The sequence below is a fragment of the Telopea speciosissima genome, chromosome 7 (genome assembly GCF_018873765.1).
Source record: "Telopea speciosissima isolate NSW1024214 ecotype Mountain lineage chromosome 7, Tspe_v1, whole genome shotgun sequence".
Lineage (NCBI taxonomy): Eukaryota > Viridiplantae > Streptophyta > Magnoliopsida > Proteales > Proteaceae > Telopea > Telopea speciosissima.
The window spans coordinates 23,653,844-23,676,116 of NC_057922.1; the positions used below are offsets into that span (position 1 = coordinate 23,653,844).

The 22,273-nt window shown below is 40.5% G+C and overlaps 1 protein-coding gene and 1 long non-coding RNA gene across 4 annotated transcripts in view; one reads left to right on the top strand and one right to left on the bottom strand.

Moving 5' to 3' along the window:
• The first annotated feature begins 4,960 nt into the window (after nt 1-4,960).
• On the top strand, nt 4,961-22,235 carry LOC122667308. Its single transcript, XR_006333783.1, has 3 exons — nt 4,961-4,971; nt 10,745-10,747; nt 22,000-22,235. It is a non-coding gene; the product is annotated as an uncharacterized LOC122667308 (long non-coding RNA).
• Nucleotides 5,562-22,273, bottom strand: part of LOC122667306 (26S proteasome non-ATPase regulatory subunit 1 homolog A-like) — a 43,343-nt gene continuing 26,631 nt past the window's right edge. For all 3 annotated transcript variants that reach the window (XM_043863557.1, XM_043863559.1, XM_043863558.1), the window contains 12 exons: nt 13,458-13,563; nt 13,248-13,359; nt 11,524-11,692; nt 10,455-10,592; nt 10,007-10,368; nt 9,502-9,637; nt 9,142-9,390; nt 8,783-9,003; nt 8,431-8,689; nt 7,649-7,881; nt 7,038-7,557; nt 5,562-6,357 (listed from right to left, as the gene is read on the bottom strand). In XM_043863557.1, coding sequence (XP_043719492.1) covers nt 6,034-6,357; nt 7,038-7,557; nt 7,649-7,881; nt 8,431-8,689; nt 8,783-9,003; nt 9,142-9,390; nt 9,502-9,637; nt 10,007-10,368; nt 10,455-10,592; nt 11,524-11,692; nt 13,248-13,359; nt 13,458-13,563 — 2,829 coding nt within the window. In that variant the 3' untranslated portion in view covers nt 5,562-6,033. The remainder of the gene's footprint in view (nt 6,358-7,037; nt 7,558-7,648; nt 7,882-8,430; nt 8,690-8,782; nt 9,004-9,141; nt 9,391-9,501; nt 9,638-10,006; nt 10,369-10,454; nt 10,593-11,523; nt 11,693-13,247; nt 13,360-13,457; nt 13,564-22,273) is intronic.

Genomic DNA, 22,273 nt, shown 5'->3' on the forward strand with positions numbered 1-22,273 from the left:
TGCTCGATTGTTCAAAAAAACCCTTTTCCCTTGATTCCTCTCCTCTCTCCCTTCTCCTCTCCTTCTCCCTTCTCTCTTCTCTTCCTTTGATCCATTCAACCCTTTTAGGGCAGCACCCATGAGGTGATCCATCTATGGTTCGGAAGTGCTGCCCTCCATCTCACCTCAATTTTAAAACCTAATTCAGATTGATAGCTGCTGCCATTATCTCTCTCTGAGATTCAGGATTGCTTCAGCTTTTTTTTTTTTGGAGATCGATTGGTTTCTTTGGAGCATCAATGCAGGCCTACGACAGCATCTATCCTCTCTACGATTTCACATTGATTGAAGACCCACAGCTGCAGCCTCTTTCCCCTTCTTATCGATCTCAACTGTCGGGGTTTGTAAAACCTGACACTTTATCGATTTGGTTCTTCTAGGCTGCTGTTTGGGAAGATTTTTTGAGGGATTATTCCCTGGTTATATTGCTGTACTTGACACTGTTTCAGCCTTGAATTCCTGCTGTTTTTTGAAGATCAAAATTCTGTCCAATTTCAGATCGACTATCAAGCAGAAATTTTGGAAATTCAGTTTTTTTCAAAAACTCGAATTTTACCTTGCTGCATTATGGGTGACTCGGAGGTTACATCAGCTGCCATCGGAGGAGATCAGACCAGGACTGATTTCCTGCCCTATGCTGCTGCCATAAAACTAGATGGTACCAATTATCTGATTTGGGCCAGATCCTTATCCCTCACTGTGGCTGGCAGGGGACTCACTGGCCACCTTACTGGTATCACCAAACAGCCCACTGAAGAAGGGGCTGCCCGCACTAAATGGGCAGCCAATGATGCGATGGTGATGTCTTTTGTTCTAAATTCTATGACCACCGAAATTTCTAGTCAGATTTTCTCCTCGACATCGCGACTCAGATATGGACTGTTGTCAAGGGTACTTATGGTCGCTCGTGTGGATGGTGCTCAGGTTTATGAGATCCGAAAGACTCTTCAAAACACTACCTGTAAAGAGATGACAATACCAAGTACTATGCTGCCCTCAAGTGCTTATGGCAGCAAGCCGATCACTATGCTCGATTCTCGCATACTATCGCCGGCAGATATTACAGCCTACCACACTTATGTGGATCAGTTTCAAGTCTATGACTTCCTGGCTGGACTTAATGATGATTATGACCCTATTCGGGTGCAGGTTCTTGGTCGGGTTCCTTTTCCCACTTTGGAGGAAACCTTTTCATATGTTCACAGTGAAGAGACAAGGAGGGCTGCTATGATGATTACTCCTAAGGTTGATGGATCAGCTTTACTGACCATCGGTTCCATCACTACCGACACTTCTCGCCGATAATGTTGCCGCCATCGCTGCTAGTAAAGAGCCTATGAAGTGTGATCATTGCCACAAACCATATCACACTAAGGCTCGGTGTTGGAAACTTCATGGGAAGCCTGCTGATTTTGAGAGCAAACGTGGTCGTGCTAAATCTAAAAACAAGGCCAATCACACCGAAAGTGTAGCTTCAGCTCCCACTACTGACATTGGTTTCTCCCGGGAAGAACTTCAAGCTCTCCGGTGTCCGTTGAACACATCCGCTGCCCCTACTACATCTCGCTACCAATTCAGTTCCTTCTTTGCCCATGCACATGTATTTCCTGTCTGGTCATTGTGCATCGTAGTCTCCACTCCTTGGATCATAGACTGCGGAGCTACCGATCACATGACAGTTCCTCCAGGTCTTTTTAATACCTACTTCCCTCGCTTCCTGGTAAAGACAAAGTTAAAAATTGCTGATGGGTCCCTCTCCTCCATATCTCGGGAAGGGCTCCATTGGTTGTTCTCCTTCATTGACTTTATCTTCGTGTTACATATTCCCAAGTTTACTACTAACCTTCTCTCCATTAGTAGTATCACTAAATCTTTAAACCGCAAAGTGACATTCTTTCCTACTCATTGTGTTTTTCAGAACTGGACTCGGGAAGACGATTGGATCGGGTAAAGTGCATGGCGGATTGTACTCGCTTGATGGAGATCCCGCATCTACACAGCTTTACCTTTTAGGCTTTGTTCACCAATCATCTTTTCCTCCGAATTACACTTATGGCACTCTAGACTAGGACATCCACCTTTAGGAACCTTATCTACTTTATTTCCCACATTAGGCAAAACTTATAATAAAGAAGACTTTTTTTTTGTGAGCCTTGTATCTTGGCCAAACAGACACGTTCCAACTATCCTATTTCTAATAAAAGGTCATCTTCTTTATTTCATGTTGTTCATTCGATGTGTGGGGTCCTAGTAGAAAAGTTGCTCTTTCGGTCATCGGTAGTATGTCACCTTTATTGATTGCTATTCTAGGTTTACTTGGGTTTATCTCGATGCACAACAAAAGTGAGGTTTTCTCATGTTTTCAGCACTTTCACCAGCTGGTTCAACCTCAATTTCATACCACTATTCAAATTTTTACGGAGTGATAATGGGCGAGAGTATATGGAAGGTCAGCCTAAAATACCTCGGTTGCCCATGGGATCCTCCATCGAATACAGTGTGTTGATACTCCACCCCAAAATGGTGTGGCCGAGAGGAAGAACCGCCACCTCTTAAAGGTTGCTCGTGCTCTTTTATTTGCCCGGAACGTCCCCTCGTTCATTGGGGGATGCTGTTCTCACCGCCGCATATTTAATTAATAGGCTGCCCGATTGGGTCCTTCACTCTAGACCCCGTTGAGCTACTACTTGGCTCTTCCTCCTTTATTGTTCCCCCTAAGGTGTTTGGTGCAGTGTGCTATGCCCGGATACCAGTGTCCCCGGGCAAGTTGAACCCCGTAGTCTTCGGTGCATTTTCTTGGGGTACTCGCCACTGAAGGGGTATAAATGCTATCACCCTCCATCCCGCCCGGACTATTGTCAAGATGGATGTTGTGTTTCACGAGCGTCTCTCCTACTATGTGTCCCCACCTCTTCAAAGGGGAGAGTGTTAGCGAAGATGTGTTGATTATTGAGCATCCTCCTCCACTCCAATCTGTCTATAATGAGTCCTGTTCAGCCTACTACTGGTCCTCCCTCCGAGTTAGGGGAAAAGTTCTTGTTCGTGGGAGTGTACCACTCCACCCTGACCGAGGTTCCCGGCTCAGGGGAGCAGACCTCTCAAGCCCAAACTCCGTCCGCAGGACCATTAGTGAATTTCGGAGGAGGATTGATGCTAGCACTATAAAGACTGTGGAAGGAGACATAATCGAGTTCAATCCATTGTTGCTCTGTACTCCATCCAATTGCGAACCTGGATCCATAACCCGCTCTCCACCTGGTAATGTTCCTTCTCCCGACTTGCCTATTACCCTTCACAAAGGTGTCGTGGACTTGTACTCAAGATCCTATATCTCATGTTGTCTCTTATGACTCCCTTTCCCCATCTTTTTCGTGCTTTTGTTACTTCCCTTTCTTCTGCTCGTGTTCCTAATAATCATGCGTGAAGCTTTATCGATGGAAAGTGGAAGGCAGCCATGATGGAAGAAATGGAAGCCTTGAAAAAAATAACACATGGGAGCTTGTTGTTCTTCCACCGGGAAGAAAATCGTTGGATGTAAATGGGTGTTTGTCTTTGAAAAATGAGGTGGATGGCACCGTGGATAGATATAAGGCACGGCTCGTTGCCAAGGGTTTTACTCAGACATACGGCATAAACTACCAGGAGACCTTTGCACCTGTTGCAAAGTTGAATATAGTTCGTGTGTTATCTTGTGCAGCCAACCTTGGTTGGGAGTTGCAACAGCTAGATGTTAAAAATGCGTTCCTGAATGGAGCACTGGAGGAGGAGGTATACATGGACATTCCACCAAGGTTCTCTTGTGACAGTAATAGAGGAAAAGTGTGCAGTCTGAAGCGTGCACTGTATGGGCTGAAACAGTCACCCCGGGCTTGGTTTGGTCGATTCCACAAGGCCATGATTTCTGTGGGCTATAAGCAGAGTAATGCTAATCACACACTCTTCATCAAGAGGGTTCGTGAAAAACTCATTGTTCTTATAGTCTACGTTGATGATATAGTGGTTACTGGCAATGATGGTGATGAGATCAGACAGTTGAAGACCTTCCTTGGCAAGGAATTTGAGATAAAAGATCTAGGCAAATTAAGATACTTTCTTGGGATTGAAGTGGCCAGATCTGCAAAAGGCATATTTCTCTCCCAAAGAAAGTATGTCCTAGACTTGTTGGCTGAAACCGGTTTGCTAGGCTGCCACCCTTCGGCACTCCTATGGATCCTACTGTTCGGCTCAAGGAAAATGGTGGTGAGCCTGTTGATAAAGGCCGGTACCAAAGACTTATAGGGAAGCTGATTTACCTTTCACACACTCGTCCGGACATTCGCCATTGTTGCTACAAGTGCGGTGAGTCAATTTATGCATGATCCCTACACTTCTCATATGGAGGTTGTTCTTCGTATTCTACATTATTTGAAGTCAGCTCCTGGAAAGGGCATTCTTTTGTCCTCACATGGTCACCTACGGGTAGAGGTATACACCAATGTTGATTGGGCTGGTTCAGCAGATCGGAAGTCCATTTATGGATATTGTTCTTTTGTAGGTGGAAATCTTGTTACCTAGCGTAGCAAAAAGCGAATGTAGTTGCTCGTTCTAGTGCCGAAGCTGAATTCAGAGCTATGCACAAGGAATTCTGTGAGTTACTTTGGCTTAAAGGGTTGTTACAAGACTTGGGTCTCCCTATTCGCCTTCCTAGACTTAGTAGACCTTTAATTTGATACGGGACGATGCGATGATTTGTCAGAGCAGATTTTATTCCATTTCCATGGTCTAGTCTGTGGTCTCCTTAATAAAGTTGACCAAAATATGATTCCTAGTAATTCCCCCACCAAATGTTATACTAATGCTCCGTTTGATTGCAAGGAAATTGAAAGGAAAAGAAGTGGAAATTTTCATATCTAAAAAAAAAATTATAATCATTAGTTAACATGATTTAATAAAGTAGTTTTATCATACCATATTTAGTAATGATAATTTTAGATGTAATTTTTATTTTACTTTCCAAAATTCAAATCCAATTAATTTTAATAACCAAATATAAAATGATTTGAAAATAGTAAAGCATAATCAGTCACATGGGGGTAATGATTACAAAAATTTCTTAATTAGGTTTGAACATTTCACTTCCCTTCCCTTCCCTTCAACTTATCTTGCAACTAGACAGAATTGTATCCTTGCAACCAAACGGAGCCTGAACAGATCGTAAGAATATTTCACTCAGAAAGCCCAGTTACCCTACCCATTTCTTCGTAGGAGCAGTATCTATGACTTGTTAATGAGTTAAAAAGACAGTTGGAAACTGCATCAATAACTCATTTGCTCCCTGTTGCGAAACTTTGGCATGTCAAGGGTTCCACATTCAACTCCTGGAGTCACTAGGTATTGAGACCAACTAAAAAAAAACACCAAGGGGACACCAAGAAGGCACCTAGGCAATGCCTTGACAACTATGAAACAAACTCAGCAAATTCATTGGTAGTTACAATGGAATCGGATATCGCAGAAATATATACTTACGAAAACCAAAAAGAAAATATATGACATCCAAATGAATTACGATTAATTTCCAAACTTCGTGAAGGTGAATAGAGGGCTCAGCAAGTTATTAACTCAAACAACAGGACATGCTACAAAAAATAAAAGGCTGCTATTCTTAAATCAGGCACCCTTGTCCTTGTTCAATATCAAGATTTTGGAAATAAATGATTTCTCAGATACAGTGGGGTAAAATCTCAGATTCATTGTCCTGCTTCCCCCGACGCATAAATTAAACAATCAATTGTGGAGAAATAGACTGTAGCAGCTTCACAGGAGAAGCTTAAGAGATTGCCTGCTAAAACTCAGCCCGTGGTGAGAGGGAACATCCCCACTCTAATATCACACTGCCTAGTGTTGAGTGATCGCTCAAATGTTTCTCCTTTGTCCACACAAAGCATCACACTTGCCTTTCAAGTAGTAAATAACAAGCCGCACTCTCCAAATAAACTTGAACGAAGATGGCAATCATGAGGTGTACTCAAATGGCTGCGGAGGCTGAGGCTCCTCATCAACAGCCATAGCAGATGCTGATCCCTGTTGACCAGTAGTTGATCCCCCTGCAGATGAAGCCATAGATGATGGAGTATCTGTTAGAGAGAGTACCTCTGGCTCAGTTGGCCGCAGGTCCTTCAATAGAACAAACCCTGATGGGGCCAACTTCACAGGCACGTATCTGCTTTCCTCCAAAAATTTAATGAACTTCTCTTGGGCAGGGACAACGCGAGCAGGATTTGTCAAAAGTTCAAAAGATGATTCAGATTCTGTCTTCTTCTCCGATGAGCTATCAACCTGCGTACAAAAGTAATTAAATGTCAGTGAATGAACGTGTTGAGTCTTTGAAGAAGTTTCTTCCAATCTTATGCAACTAAGATGATGCACACACCAGACACAGTGGTGCCAACAATTAAAATTGAGACATGGCCGTTCATCAACTCAACATTTTCAGTCAATCTCTTCTCTTAATCATTTAATATTTGTGCCATTCTACTCGTTAAAAGGATAGAGAAAGACAGAAAAGAAAACCACGACGATTCAAAAAAAAAAATCACGAGGGAGTTACTGTCATGTTTGGTATCTACCACTAACTTCAGGCACACTAGGACTGATGTAGGCCGGTCCATGTGAAATAGGACCTGACTGGATGTCTCACATCTTACTGGTCAGGTAAATCTCACAAGTGGGAGAAGTGACATAAACAATGACTGCTTTATCCCAACTAAATGGAGTCGGCTACATGGATCTTACCCTCCAATCAGCTCTATTCGAGGTCATACTTGATACAAAGCCTAAGCTATACATGTCTTTCTTCACCACTTCTCCCACAGCAATTTTAGGGCAAAGGGCCTAAATGACAATACGCAGGTTATATGATGCAACAGGCAGAACTTTTGTATAAAGTCGTCCTTATAAAGCTATCCTACTTAAATTATCTCCCAGGAATAAAGCAAACAGAAAGAGGAATCACGTACCTGCATAGAGTCCCCATCCTTCTCACTAGATGATTTTCCTTTCCCCACATTAGAACCAACGGAAGTAGATTCCTCCCCTGATGATTTTTCAGCACTGGCCTTCTGCTCTGCCTCTTTTTTAGCCCTAGCCTTGGCTTTTGCAGAGGTCGACAAAACAGCAGTAGGGAGTTTCACAGCAGATGTTGTAGTGGGCAGAGTAGTTGGTCGGGGATACTCAAATAGAGAAGGTTTTGCATGTGATAAAAACTCAAACCTCGGAACTTTCAAATCATAGTTCAGCCCAATAAATGCAGTGCTTGAGAATGAGAGGCTTATAAAATAGATAAGAGGATACCAATACCAAAACTGACTAAAAACAGCAAGTCCAACAACTGCTGTAATTTTATCATGCTTTGTCTTGGACAGTAGCCTGATTGTCACATTCCTTCCACCAGCGTCAAGAATTCCTGAAGCCAGGATAGCTCCCATCTTGCTCATGGTATCCTCATGCTTATCAAGAATTATTTTCTCCAGCTGCCGCCTACAATATGAACCAACCAGATAAGGAAAGGCATGCTACAAAAGCACAAATTAAAAAAATAAAGTACAAATGCAACCCAAAACAAAAGTACCTAAATGTTCCAACACGAGAATCACTGGCTTCATTCGTCTGAACCATGACCATGGCCATTGCAATGAGGGCTCCCTGACGAACGAAATCCACAACATCCGATGTAAGAGGCTCCAGCAAAGATATAGCTTCACCCAAACCAGTACCCGCACATGAAATGCCCACTGCCAGAGCCGCACCATATCGAACATGTGGATTGTAAGACTCAGAAAGCAGGGATACAATTCGAGGAGTCTGCAAATTCAAAAGCATGGTCGTTCACATGAGTACTCTATATTCAAGCAAGTCTGTCTAACAAAAGTTGGTTTAAATGTAAACCGTTACAACCACATGAAAGATAAACAGGAGAGAAAGAAACCAAGAAATAACCATATAAAAAGAAGGCTGAACCCAGGAACAGTAACCATTAGATCAAAAGGGCAAGCAACTCATTCACCAGAGTGCATGAAGTAAAACATTAAAAACAGTTAAATTCTCAAGATTTAAAGCCAACAATAAACTGACCAACTTCTTCTCAGTTAATGAAGTCTATACGACAATAAACCTCCACCCCCTCCAGAACCCCCCCCCCTCCAAAAAAAAAAGTGTCCACATGACTACTGGCAGTCCATTTATCTTTTAATCTCACTACCTGTCTCGAATTGTACTTAAACAGTTGCACTATTTTGCTCAAATAAAAATCCAGACTTCTTCTGGACCTAACCTAAGACTAGAAACACCAAAGGAAGGATTAATTCAAAGATTCAGCAACAACAATGCTGAAAGGGAATAGGAAATACCAACCTGTTCAGGTTCAGAGTAAAGCACAAAGCCTAGGGCTAGCACAGCTGTCCTCCTTACATCGTCGCTTACATCTGATACTGCAAAGTGCAGTAATTGACGAATGGCCTTGTTGTTTGCTGTTCCTCTGTAAGCCAGTGCCAATGCATACATACCACCATAACGCAAAATTGGATCTTGATCCCGAGTCATCTGCTCAATCAATGTGTCTGCCTCTTCTTCCCTTCCATACACTGTAAGAGCGATTCCAAGAGCCAAACCCCTGCACCATATTAAGAATTTGAGATGATCAGATAAAAAAATCTACAAGAATAGCGATGAACAGAAACCTGTTTGACTTCCAACTCAACTTTACCTAATGATTTTCTCATGCTGTGTTTCATGTGCATAAGTAAGCATTTCACTGGCTTTCTCACTTGCAGTTCCAACCATTAGCAAGCCCATACTAATGCCTGCAGCTTCACCAGCCACAGCACTGTCAGTGTAAAGGACGTTCTTGACATCATCATAAATCTCTTCATCAGCAGTTCCTAAAGCTGCCAAACCTAGACCCAAGCATGCTCCATGCTGAATAACCTGCAACATATTAAATATTTAGATGTAGTGTCTAGTTTATATGTAGACACCCAAGAATTGGATGGATTACACATTGAATTCACCAATAAGCACACCCAAGAATTGGATGGATTACACATTGAATTCACCAATAAGCACCTCAACATTCGTACTGCGGAGGCTCTCACGAAGGAATTGTTTGATACCCTCACCATGGTTGGCATGGATCAAACCAAGAGCATAAAGGGCACCACCTTCTGAGTATGGACTACCACCACCAGCAGCCCCCGTCTGTGGCAAGTAAGGTGCCATCAGTGACCTCCCTTGTTGCAGGTGACCTCTATGAATAACACCTAACCCAGCAGTGGCACTGAATTTAGCCCAGTTTGTAGCTCTGCTCAGCCAGTCCTGCCATGCCACAGAATTTTAATTAGTATATACAGCCACTCACAATTATATTCCCAGACAATGCAAACATCAAAGGAAGAATAAGGAATTAAATGACAATCTAAAACCCACCAGATTTTCCCTGAGAAATGTATCCACAGTTGTTCCTGCATGCGTAATAGCATTGGCATAGATTGTTGCACTGTGACAGACACTATTCCTCATCTCAACTGATTGCTTTATTGTCTTCAGTATCAGAAGATCCGACCTATACATAAAAAAGCACAATCATCTGAGCTTAAGAACCTTATCAAGACAAATTGTCAAATTCAGAAGAAACTTCCAACAAGTTCTTCTTATAGTTCTAAAAACCAGATCACTCGCAGGTTCGAAGAACCCCCACCCCAAAAGAAAAAAGAGTGGGATCAAAAGATATGGATCAACAATGCAGCTAACTGACCAGTTTTTTTCAGAATTTTCTTGCAAATCATGCAAACCAGCCGGTTCTTTGACTGGCTTTCTGTTTTCGTTTTTTTTATTTAAATATTATTTATAAACCTTTGCACAACTGGGTGGAACCACATTTAACCACTATGGTTGTCCCTATGTTTCAAGCATTTTAAGATGATGGCCTCACTTGTTGTGGCTATATAAAAACTGCAAAGTCAACTGAATTGATGTCTCCCCAGACAAGATCTCCTTGATCTTTGCCAGCCTCTCAGCATAAGTCGTCTCGTTAGGGTCCATTTCATGTATGTCCTCATTGGGAGCACGAGCTCCATCTGTCATTTGAACATCATCTGATGGATTTGTAGGATTTTCATTGCCAGCAGTAGCATCTCCAGTTTGAGCAGAATCTGGTTCGCTTGATCCATGCTGCACAGCCACTGAAGATCGTGATTTTGGACTGGAGAGGCGATCCCTAACATTCAACAGAAAAGCTTGATGCTCATTCTCTACAAGATCAAATGCAATCTGAAAGGCCAGCAAAGCATCGTCCTGCAAAACCACATTTAATTATATTGCTGTAATTCCTATTACCAGAAAAAAATTACAAATATATAAAAGACAAACAGAAGATATACCTTATTTTCAGATTGTAGAAGCTTTTCCAATATTCCTGCAACTTCTTCAGGTTTATCCAGGAACATTAGACATTGGCAAATACTCAAGTAATCAGGGGAAGGCAATTTTTGATATATATTAACAAGAAGCCGAAGAACCTGCAAGCACAAACAGCACAAGATCTGAACAAAGCATATTGACAATAACAGTCATCAACTCCTTTTGAGGGGCTCTAATACAAGACTTTGAAGATCTAAAAAAATCTTGGAGAAACATACATGCTCAGATTCAAGAAAGTATATCAATCAAGAGCGTCCCAGTGCACAAGGCTCCCACTACTGCAAGGTCTGAGAGGGGCAAATGTACACAGCCTTACCCTGCTTCGCAGGAGAGGCTGTTTCCAAGATTCAAGAAAGTATCCAGCACGTAAAAAAAATATATTAATAAGAACGCCCTGCGAAACGGAAAGCTGATAACTTCTCAACTCTTGACTTATTCAACCTGGAGCTTTTTTGTCTTGTACCCATCCTACATTTTTCTCAAGTCACAATGAGGGGTGAGCAAGGTTCGACATTTCTAAGAACATTTATTTTGGAACCAGCATCTAAGTTCTAGACTCTAGAAACATTTTTCACTAATTAACAATACTTTATCCATAATTAACTAAACTAACCTAGCAAAAATTCACTGAAACAATCTCTATCTGAACCATCAAAACACTTAAGTGCACTAGGTTCAACTCATTATTTATCCTTTAGCCCCTACTTGCAGTTGTTCTAACTATCCAGTTTATTACTGAAAGCAGCAGATGTACTTTCTTTCTTATACTATAACACCCAAATTATGGATACCCAGAAACACATTTTAATCTTGCGAAGAACATGGAAGAAAAAAAAATTGTTCAGCTGAATATGTAGGCAAGGCCTGTCTCAGCCATATATCTACTGCATGGCCAAACTAGTGACTTTCTTAACCTGAGTACAATAACAAAGACAACCTCATCATATAAATGATAGAAAAAATACAGAAACCTCTATCACATTATGTGAAAATGAAAATTTATTAACAAGGATGAGAAGGTCATGTTACCTCACGACGATATTCTCTGAGATTAACATAGGAATGGGAGATATTAATGCAATACGAAAGAGATCCATGAACATTATCACTCCTAACAATTGCTTCCTCAAGTTTATCCAATCTTCGGCACTCAATAGCCGTCCCCATAGCTTGTTGATGTTTCCCATCAGAGATGCACCTAAAAGAAGCAAGATTGAGAAAAGCACACAAACAGTCATAATGTGAAGCAGTGTTAGTGATGTAGATCAAAGATAGAAGAATAATTTTTTGGGTTTAGTTTTGTTTTTTGGATCAAATTGAGCTCACGGTTCAATAAGTTAGCCCCAATTTTAAGTCCACAAGGGGTTATATGGGTCATGGGCTAAGTAAGTTTGAGTTTACTATTATAACGGGCCCATTCTATAACCAAATACGAGGGACTTGGAGCCTACACGAAAATATAAATTAGTTTCTATTTTATTTGTATCTATTTTTCAGATGAGGAATTTTATATTTCTAAGGTTGCTTATGTAAAATGGAAACCTCCTCTACAATGGGAAGGGGTTCCTATTAGTTGCTACTAGTTGTTATTTGTGTTTGTTTCTATTTTCTAGAAGTAGACTACATCCATATAAGGAAGTGTAAGGCTTCTAGCCACTCTAATGATTTTGATAATGTAAGAGCATTGGCTTTTGCTTTTGTTTGTTGTGAAATGCAGTTGCATGGTGAGATGGCCCACTAGTAAGTGAGAGACTAACCTAGGCCATAGGTGAGAGGCCTTGGTCGTATCCCCCCCCTATTCATCCCTTTTCCCTTTCTTTTTCTTCTTTGTTTCTATTTTATTACTGCTGCAACTTCTGTTCTGTGGAGTGATCAATACCTGCTACAACAGTGTTATTGCTAGCTGTTTATGAAGTTGAAGTGTGATCTCATCAAGCAAGCACCAAGTGAAGATACTGTGAGCATCATCCCGGACTCACGGCACTTTTTCTGTGGAGTTATATTACAGCAGACTTACGTAGCTCAACAATTCCTATTCTGGCCAACAGATTCAACTCTTATGTTGAGGGTGTAGTCCCACCTGTGGGACCTCCCTTCCATCTCAGTTTCAGCCACATCCAGTGGCTCGATTTTCTTCAAGTCTGTAAATTGCCTATTCTGTTTTAGTTTCTAATTTCAAAACTGTTGTGTTATCTCCACATCCGACCATCAATTATCCATAAGGTTTTGAAGTGTTACTCCATTGTTAGTACCTTACCTTTGACCAAGGATTGAGTGACATCTGCTGATCAGTGGTAAGTTATTGGTAAGTTAATAATCTGTGAGCCTACTTACTAATTTCATGCTCGTGTTGTAATCTCTCCATCAAACCGTCAGCTTGATGTAATCCTTGGAAGAGAATATCCACTCATTAGACCTCACCTTCGACCTAAATTAAGTGTTGATCTGCCCAGCAGTTTGCTACATTTCGATTGTTGCTAAATCTGTCATCTTAGTTTCTATCTTTATTTCTCTTATTATAACCATCAATCCAACCATTGGATCCCCATCAAACTTGTGATACTGTTCCTCTACCCTAACTTCCCATTCGATCAGAACTTGGGCTTGATATAAGCCTTGGTTCCTTAACCATCGATCTCATTTGTTGCTGGAATTTCTACCCGACAGTTCTACTTGTGGGTTGAGTTACCTTTGTTGCTGTTAAGTGAAGTTTAACCCTATCGTCTGAAAAACAATAGACATGAACCACATACTTATCAAGCATTCTTTCAACAATGGTCTCCAATCTAGGATCCAACTTTTCTGCATCTTCACTTGATTCTGCTGCTTTAGATTTGAGACTTGCATATTCATCTATAGCTTTAGCTGTAGGGAAGGAGAATAACAAACCCTGGTTACCACATAAATAAACCTAGAACGATTGACAGCATACATGTAGTTCAAGTCAAAATACAGTTTCTTACCAAGAAGTGTATGAACATAATCAGAATCTTCCGAAACATCAAACAGTGGTCCAGCCCCTAGGGCATATGATAAGGAATCGTTGAGCTCACCAAGGTAGTAAAAGACCTGTGGAAAAACCATGTGAATACAGATGAAGAATACTGACAGTTAAGATGTAAGAAAATTTTAAAGTAACAACTGAGCACATCATGGATCACAAGTTTCTGAACATCTGTTAATATTTTTCTTCCCAAATGTCCCGACATATGAGAAAATAGTGCTGCATTCATGGTCTTTGGATGCAAGTTTATAACGGCCCAATGGTATCAATAATTATTTTCTGAACGCCAACTATTTCCTGTTAATGAAAAATAATTTCAGGATTCTTATGTGTCTATACATGAAATAAGGCAGCATAGTAGCACACATGATTAAACCAATGATTGCAGTGATAAGTTTACAAGCTATGACACAAAATGTCAGAGACTCACTGAATGAAGACAATATCAAATAATCTCATCAGCTTTAGACCGAGGAAATCAGCCGTTGATATTATTATTTGATTTCCTCAGGCTGATGGAGAAGTTTATGTAACAAGGTAAAGACATTCATACAGTGCTGCAGGAAACAAATTAGGCTTAGGATTAAGTGGTTGGACTCCAAGAGGCCCTACTCTGGACAACATTGAATCCACCAGCAGAACCCATCATCATCTAGGGCACGGAAACTATTCCAGATAGAAAGTAACCAAATTAGACTACGATATACAGCCTTGTATGCATAATATCCCTCATAGCCCCTCCAATGCAAAGATCAGCAGCCAGTAAATTACTCAAGAGTGCCTCGAAAAGAACGAGAAGTTCAAGGCAATGACTATCCCAATAAGATGGGAGTACAACCACGAGCCTCTCTGTTCTAACAATAGTCAACCAGTCACTAAAACTGAATCACCCTTTATTTCCAAGTGAAAACCATCAAATGGAGAAGTCATGCTCAGCCCAAAAATAGCTTACCTCAGTTATTGATTCAATTATACCAATGTGACCCAAACATATTGACAAAAAGCTGACCTGTTAAAATCTATTAGTCCACTAATACCATCCAATTCTGGATTACCCATGCAGCCGCTATAAAGTTTAAAGCTTGAGGGTTGGAGTAACTGGTGTAGCCCAAAACATGGTGACTGGATGGAGTAGAAGGGGAATGATCAAGAAACCTAGCCCCAATAATATTATGATCAACATGAAAGAGATTCCTTGAAGTAAACGAAAACCATAACCCAACTTGCCAATCAAACCATAATCACACACATCCTGTGCAGAGCGTAATGTAGCTCTAGATAGGAGAAGGATCCTACTACAGGCCAAGCAACAGGATCTAAAAGGAGGCTGTCGATTCGAATGGGCAGAATTAGGGTTTTAGGTCAATTTCTAGGGTTAGGGTAGGGTAATAAGAATGTAGTTTATATGATAAAACTATGCAGGTTTTAGGGAGTTTAATGAGCTAGGTTTGGTTAGGTTTGAGTAAGATTTTAAATTTCAGAAAATTTATGGTTAGGGTTTCGGGTTTTGGGAAATAGAAAAGGTAATGAAATTAGGGTTTGGGATGGGATTTTGGGGCAAGGCTTTGGATCAACTATAGGGGACAGTGGGAGGGAGGTTCAAACCAAGTTTGGGCTGGTTCTGATGACTAGATTAGGCTGTGGAAATTTTAGGGTTTGTGGGACTTTAATGGAGGTTAGGGGAATTTAGGTTTTAATGGAGGGAAGGGGCTACGAGCTAGGTCGAGTATAAGAGATGGTATGAGGGACCTGTGGTCTGAATTTGGTTGAAATCTGATAATGGATGAAGGTTGGGTGAAGCTTAGATGACCTAGGGTTTATGGGAATCGATGGGGATGGGGTAGGTTTGGGTTGGAGGATTAGAAGAAGGGAATGACTGAAAATATTAAAGAACTTACTGGAATTGCAGGTTCTTCAATGGCAGCAACTGAGAACTTAGAAGGATAGAACCACCTTCAAACTTAGGGATCCTCCCGGCCGTCAAGGCGCAAGGAGTCGTAGGAAATCCACCCACCCTTTCCACCTTAATAGAACTACAAGGATGCAATCTCACAAGGAGCAGCAGCAGCAACAATGGCGGCAGCACAATTCTGTAATTTTTTTGAGAAAATTACACTGCCACCCCCTGAGGTTTGTACTAAATACAGAACGACCCCATGTGTTTCTAAATTATACAGCCGCACCCCCTAAATTCCCACTCCGTTAGTTAAGTGTTACAATGTTGGTTAAGTCTACCCTCAAATGACTAATATACCCCTTCAAGGTGAACTTACCATTTTGCCCATAGGGCATCATCCCTAACTTCACAACCCCCTCTTCCCCTTCAGTGTCTCTTCCGTTTCTATAGATGCTTGTGACAATGTGAATAGCGGTGAGACTGCAAATCGATGTAACCAGCTTCTCTGGGATGGGCGACTAGAAGAAGTTTTTTTTTTTTTTTTTTTTTTCATAGGTAGGGGGGGAGGTAGGATGTGAACCAGGAGGCTTGAACTCAAGACCTCCTGGTAGCAATGGGCCTTTACGCACCACTAGCTACCAAGTACGCTAGGCACTTGACCACAATATGCCTATGTTATTAGGGTTTGACTCTTTAATCTAATCTTGACTTGTGGCCTATTTGGGTTGAGTAAGTAAGTCTGAGGGGTGTTTTGACACCTAATTCCTTAAAGCCCTTTGGCTTGAGAGTAATTGACCCAAAGCTCGCTACATGATCCATCTAGAAAGCTTAAGGGGTCAAGACATTGCACGGATTGAAGAAGTTAAAAAATAATAATAATAAAAGAATGAAAAAAAAATAAAGCATGATAATGAATAGTGGGCTTGTGTAACACTTGGACGTTACGACATAGCTTAAGATGAGTGATTTTGAATGTATGAGTAGGAGTTGGCTAACTTGGAAGAGTTTCTTGTTCTTTGTTTAGATTTCTGTTGGATTTTATTGACATGCTTAAGGGTCCCTGCTAGTGATTCATTGATGATGCTTTTACTCGCTTCTGAGTGGTTAAATTAAGCTGAAGGAGTGATAAGCAGAGTAGTTTTTATTTTCTTTCACTCTAGGACGAGCAAAAATTATGCATTGAATTTCTATTTAATTGTTGGTTCCAATTTAATATCTTTGGTTTAATTAATTCCATTTTGCTATGTAAATGTGATTGCAGAGTGTTACAGGATCATGCGCATAAAAGATGTTGAATGGAAGGATTTAATGCAATCTAGGCATCGGTCTACCCATGGATCGACTCACATGTGATCAAGGGCAAGATGGGAAGAAGTTTCACCGAAGACCCAAGGGCATTGAAGAGATTTCACCTCAAATTAGAAGTATGACCAAGAAATTGGGCAACAAAGGAAAATCAAGCATAAGGGCATAACCATAATTTTAGAAAATTGGAAAATTTTCAGAAGATATCCGATATTGGGCTCATATCATCCGGAACATTAATTGGAGCAATTTTAATTCTCGGATTGGGTCCATCCGGGGGCAGAATAAAGAGATATTTTCAAAAAGAGGGTTTTGACCAAGTTAGAATTTAGGTTGATTTTAGATTTTTTTTTAAAAACTCTCTCTCTCTCTCCTTCCCTAATTCTATCTCTCTCACGTCACATTCACTCTCCTCCTCTCTCCCAACTTTCTCTCATGCCTCTCATCTCTCACGGACTCTCTCTCTCTCTCTCTCTCTCTCGTTTTTTTTCTCCCCATCTCTCACGCTCTTTGTTTGTTTTTTCCCTAATATCTCTTTTTAAGAATGGCTCCTCACTCACAAAATGCTCTCCAACATCCACAACCAACTCCTCTTCTCTTTTCTTCTTCTTCTTCTTCTAAGGATTTTCCTAGACAATACTCCACAAGAAGACCAGCCTCACCATTGAAGCCGCTCCAACTCTCTACCTGCGTATCATGTTCATGGAAGATCGCCATTGCTGCCCCCTGTCAGTTAGCCCCATGAGTGGCTAAGTATCTTCTGTCTTTAGGTATAGATGAAGCTTTGAATTTTGTTAATTAAATTTATGGATGATACATTTGATTGCTTGATGCTAAGACTTAAAATTTAATTTCATTGAATGGATTTTATTGCTAAATCTAGTTTAGGGATTTTGTTTCTGTGATTCATCTTCTCCATTCAAATCAATTCGGTTGACGGAGAAGAAGCTGAAGTCGCTTCTCTATTGTTTATTATCAAATCAATTCGGTTGCATGCTTCGGTTTATTATAACCAAAGGCTTAATAACACCACAGAATGTAGGGTTCCTTCTAGGTATGGACTATCTTGACGAGTACTATCGTCCTTTGCTACAGGGCTTGGTACGCTTAGTTCGTTCAGCTATAATCCATCATCGGTACAACCACATAAGAACAAAATACTATTGCTTGAATGAAAAAATATTGAATCACAGAAACAAAATTCCTCAACTAAATATATCAATTAAAATCATCCAAATAGGGATGGGGTCTCAACATCAAGCAATTAAGAATGTAAACCAGAATTTTACACAACAAATACCATCAGTTCATCTACACCTAAACATAGAAAGAACTTAGACAATCATGGTGCTAAGAGACAAAGTGCTGATAAAAATCTTCATAGCTTGAACTCGCAGGTGAGGATGAAGGTTGGAGAGCAATGATGATGGATGTCGAATCTGCAGCCAGCCACTATAAATTTCTTCAACCCTTGCAAAGCGCACCGATCACACTAAGCACAAAGAAAAATAAAGAGAACAAGAGAGAGAAAGAAAGCACGATTAGAGGGAATTAGGTCTCACTTCTAACGTTTTTACAAAAAATATAAATAGGGGGAGGAAGTACAATTCGGTGGAGGAAGAGAGAGGGTGTGAGAGATGGAGAGAAGAAAGAGAGATGGAGGGATGATGAGAATAGAGTCGTGAGAGAGAAAACAGCCAAGAGAGATTTAGGGAAATTGGGATTTCATTTTGGGGAAAGTTGGGAAATAGGAGATCGTAGAGTGGTTTTAGAGGAATGGGATTTTAGAGAGAGAGATTATAGGAGAGATGGGAAGAGAGAGGAAAGTGAGAGATTTGTGAATAGAGGGATTAAAAAGATGGGAAACCGTAATGGGAAGAGATTTGGGAAAAACAAAATAAAATAAAAAATTAGAAAAATGAATTGGAAAGTGGATGGGAGAGTCATAAATCTCTTTTTGAAAATATCTTTCCATAATAGATCCGGATGGACCTAATCCGAGAATTAAAGTTGCTCCAATTAATATTCTAGACGATATGAGCCCAATATCGGATATCTTTTGAAAATTTCTCAATTTTAAAATTACGGTTATGCCCTTGGGACCAAATTCAGTGGAGCTAGGTGGGGACCACCCCCGAACTCGAAAATACAAGAGGTCTTCATTGGGCCGGGCTTGTGTAGCATTGAACTCCTCCAACTTGGTTTTCTCAATTTAGGCTCTGAAAGTGCACTTGTCGTCCAATATTTCCAATATGCCAAAAATTTCCCTGTACCCTAAAAATACAAAAAAGTACCTGAATAGCTCCATTCTAAGCAGATAAAAATGCAGAATTTCACACATAAATGTGCTTATCAAATACCCCCACACTTAGATTTTGCTAGTCCTCGAGCAAAAAGAAAATAAAGAAAACAAAAACCCTAACTCACTTTCGTAGGAATCACGGTTACACTTTGCATGTGCAACAAGCCTTTAAACCCCTAGGTTACCCCTAGTGGACGAGTTTTGTCTCGTGAGTGTTTGTAGGGAATATACACACAAAATTCATGATTGCAAGTTTAAATTTTGACAATGGGTAAGAAGCACACACCAAACCCGAAACTAAGATATTCTACTTAAGATCAAGAAGACAAAGGTACCCCCACATCTAAGCTCTTATTACCCAATATTGAGTCTAGCAACAGGTACGCATCTTAATTAGGGCATCTCCTCATATCTTCCAAACACCACCTCACTTAAGGTAAGACCACTCATGACGTCAAGGGAACCAAGGACTTAGGCTTCGGAGCATTTTTGACTATACAATTACACCAAGGCAATGACATTTCTTTCTTTCTCTTCTCTTTTTTTTTTGTTCAACTCTAAACTCCATTTGTTACTCCACTACTGTTCCTCAAATGCCATGCAGGGTAACTATACAAGACACCCGAGTTACTTGGTAGCTTTGCTTCTTACATATATCCACAAGGATAGTGATGCTAGAGTTCCTTTTCAGAAGTTTTATCCCAAGGAGTGTCGATCAAGTCACCTCTCTTCCTGAGGGAGAGTGCCCTGTCTAGCTCCAAGGAATTCAACTCTTACTTTTATTATCTTCTTCCTCGATCAAGTCACCTCATGAGACAAAACTAGATCATGGAGGAGATGGATGAAAGAGGTGGTGTTTGGAAGATATGAGGAGATGCCCTAATTAAGATGCGTACCTGTTGCTAGACTCAATATTGGGTAATAAGAGCTTAAGTGTGGGGGTACCTGTCTTCTTGATCTTAAGTAGAACATATTAGTTTCGGGTTTGGTGTGTGCTTCTTACCCATTGTCAAAATTTAAACTTGCAATCAAGAATTTTTTGTGTGTATATTCCCTGCAAACACTCACGAGACAAAACTCGTCCACTAGGGGTAGCCTAGGGGTTTAATGGCTTGTTGCACATGCTAAGTGCAACTGTGATTCCTACGAAAGTGAGTTAGGGTTTTTGTTTTCTTTATTTTCTTTTTGCTCGAGGACTAGCAAAATCTAAGTGTAGGGGTATTTGATGAGCACATTTATGCGTGAAATTATTCCATTTAATTCTGCATTTTTATCTGCTTAAAATGGAGCTATTCAGGTACTTTTCTATATTTTCAAGGTACAGGGGTATTTTCAGCATTTTGGAAATATTGGACGACAAGTGCACTTTCAGAGCCTAAATTAAGAAAACCAAGTTGGAGGAGTTCAATGCTACACACGCTCGGCCCAATGAAGACCTCTTGTATTTTCGAGTTCGGGGGTGGTCCCCACCTAGCTCCATTGAATTTGGTCCCAACAGCATAAATGTAATTTCATAAAATTGGGAAATTTTCAGAAGATATCCGATATTGGGCTCATATCGTCCAACATATTAATTGGAGCAACTTTAATTCTCGGATTGGGTCCATCCAGATCCATTATGGAAAGATATTTTCAAAAAGAGATTTATGACTCTCCCATCAACTTTCCAATTCATTTTTCTATTTTTTTTATTTTATTATGTTTTTCCCAAATCTCTTCCCACTACGGTTTCCCATCTTTCCTAAAATCCCTCTATTCACAAATCTCTCACTTTCCTCTCTCTTCCCATCTCTCTCTCTCTCTCCCATCTCTCCGGTTATCTCTCTAAAATCCCATTCCTCTAAAACCACTCCACAATCTCCTATTTCCCAACTTTCCCCAAAAAGAAATCCCAATTTCCCTAAATCTCTCTTGGTTGTTTTCTCTCTCACGATTCTATTCCCATCATCCCTCCATCTCTCACACCCTCTCTCTTCCTCCACCGAATTGTACTTCCTCCCCCTATTTATATTCTTTGTAAAAACGTTAGAAGTGAGACCTAATTCCCTCTAACCGTGCTTCCTCTCTATTCCCCCCTAACTGTGCTCTCTTTATCTCTCTTGTTCTATTTATTTTTCTCTTTGTGCTGAGTGTGATTGGTGCGCTTTGCAAGGGTTGAAGAAAATTTATAGTGGCTGTCTGCAGATTCGACATCCATCATATCATTGCTCTCCAACCTTCATCCTCACCTGTGAGTTTAATCAGCACTTTGTCTCTTAGCACCATAATCGTCTAAGTTCTTTCTATGTTTAAGTGTAGATGAACTGATGGTATTTGTTATGTAAAATTCTGATTTGCATTCTTAATTGCTTGATGTTGAAACCCCATCCCTATTTGGATGATATTAATTAATATATTTAGTTGAGGAATTTTGTTTCTGTGATTCAATATTTTTTCATTCAAGCAATAGTATTTTGTTCTTATGTGGTTGTACCGATGATGGATTATAGCTGAACGAACTAAGCGTACCAAGCCCTGTAGCAAAGGACGATAGTACTCGTCAAGATAGTTCATACCTAGGAGGAACCCTACATTCTGTGGTGTAATTAGGCTATGGTTATAATAAACCGAAGCATGCAACCGAATTGAATAACAACCCATTGGGGATTTGAACCCTAAACATAGTCTTCTCCCGTATTTGCATATTGTTGTTAGCTTAGATTCGTTTCTTTCATTCATAGTTTAAAATCAGATTTATTGCACTTTAATTTTCATCACTTTCATCTAATCATCTTAGTAATTTAGCCTTCCAGTTCCCCGTAGATCGACCCCTTACTTGCTACTTGCTAGATTAATTTAGGGTTTTATTTTTGACCAGTTAACGACACGATTTCTTGTTCTTTGTTTAGATTTCTGTTGGTTTTTATTGACATGCTTAAGGGTCCCTACTATTCAAATCAATTCGGTTGTTTCTGTAGCACCACTAGGTTTTTTTTTATAAGAAGAAGAAGACGGTAGCAAGATGCGGCTTCAGCTTCTTCTCCGTCACCGTCGGCATCGTTGAGGTCATCGTCATCGTCGCTGTTAGATTTGTTGGGGACGAGAAGGTTAACTGCGTTGGACTTGACGACTGAGGCAGCGGGTTCGAAGAAGGGCACGACTGGAAATCGTTCGTGTAGGCAAATAAGTGAGTTTGCTGAGTGAATATCACGGTCACAGGTGACACATAGAGCTACGGCATCAGCTTTGCAGGTGAGGCTTGCTCGCAGACCTCGAACATCCACATCGACTT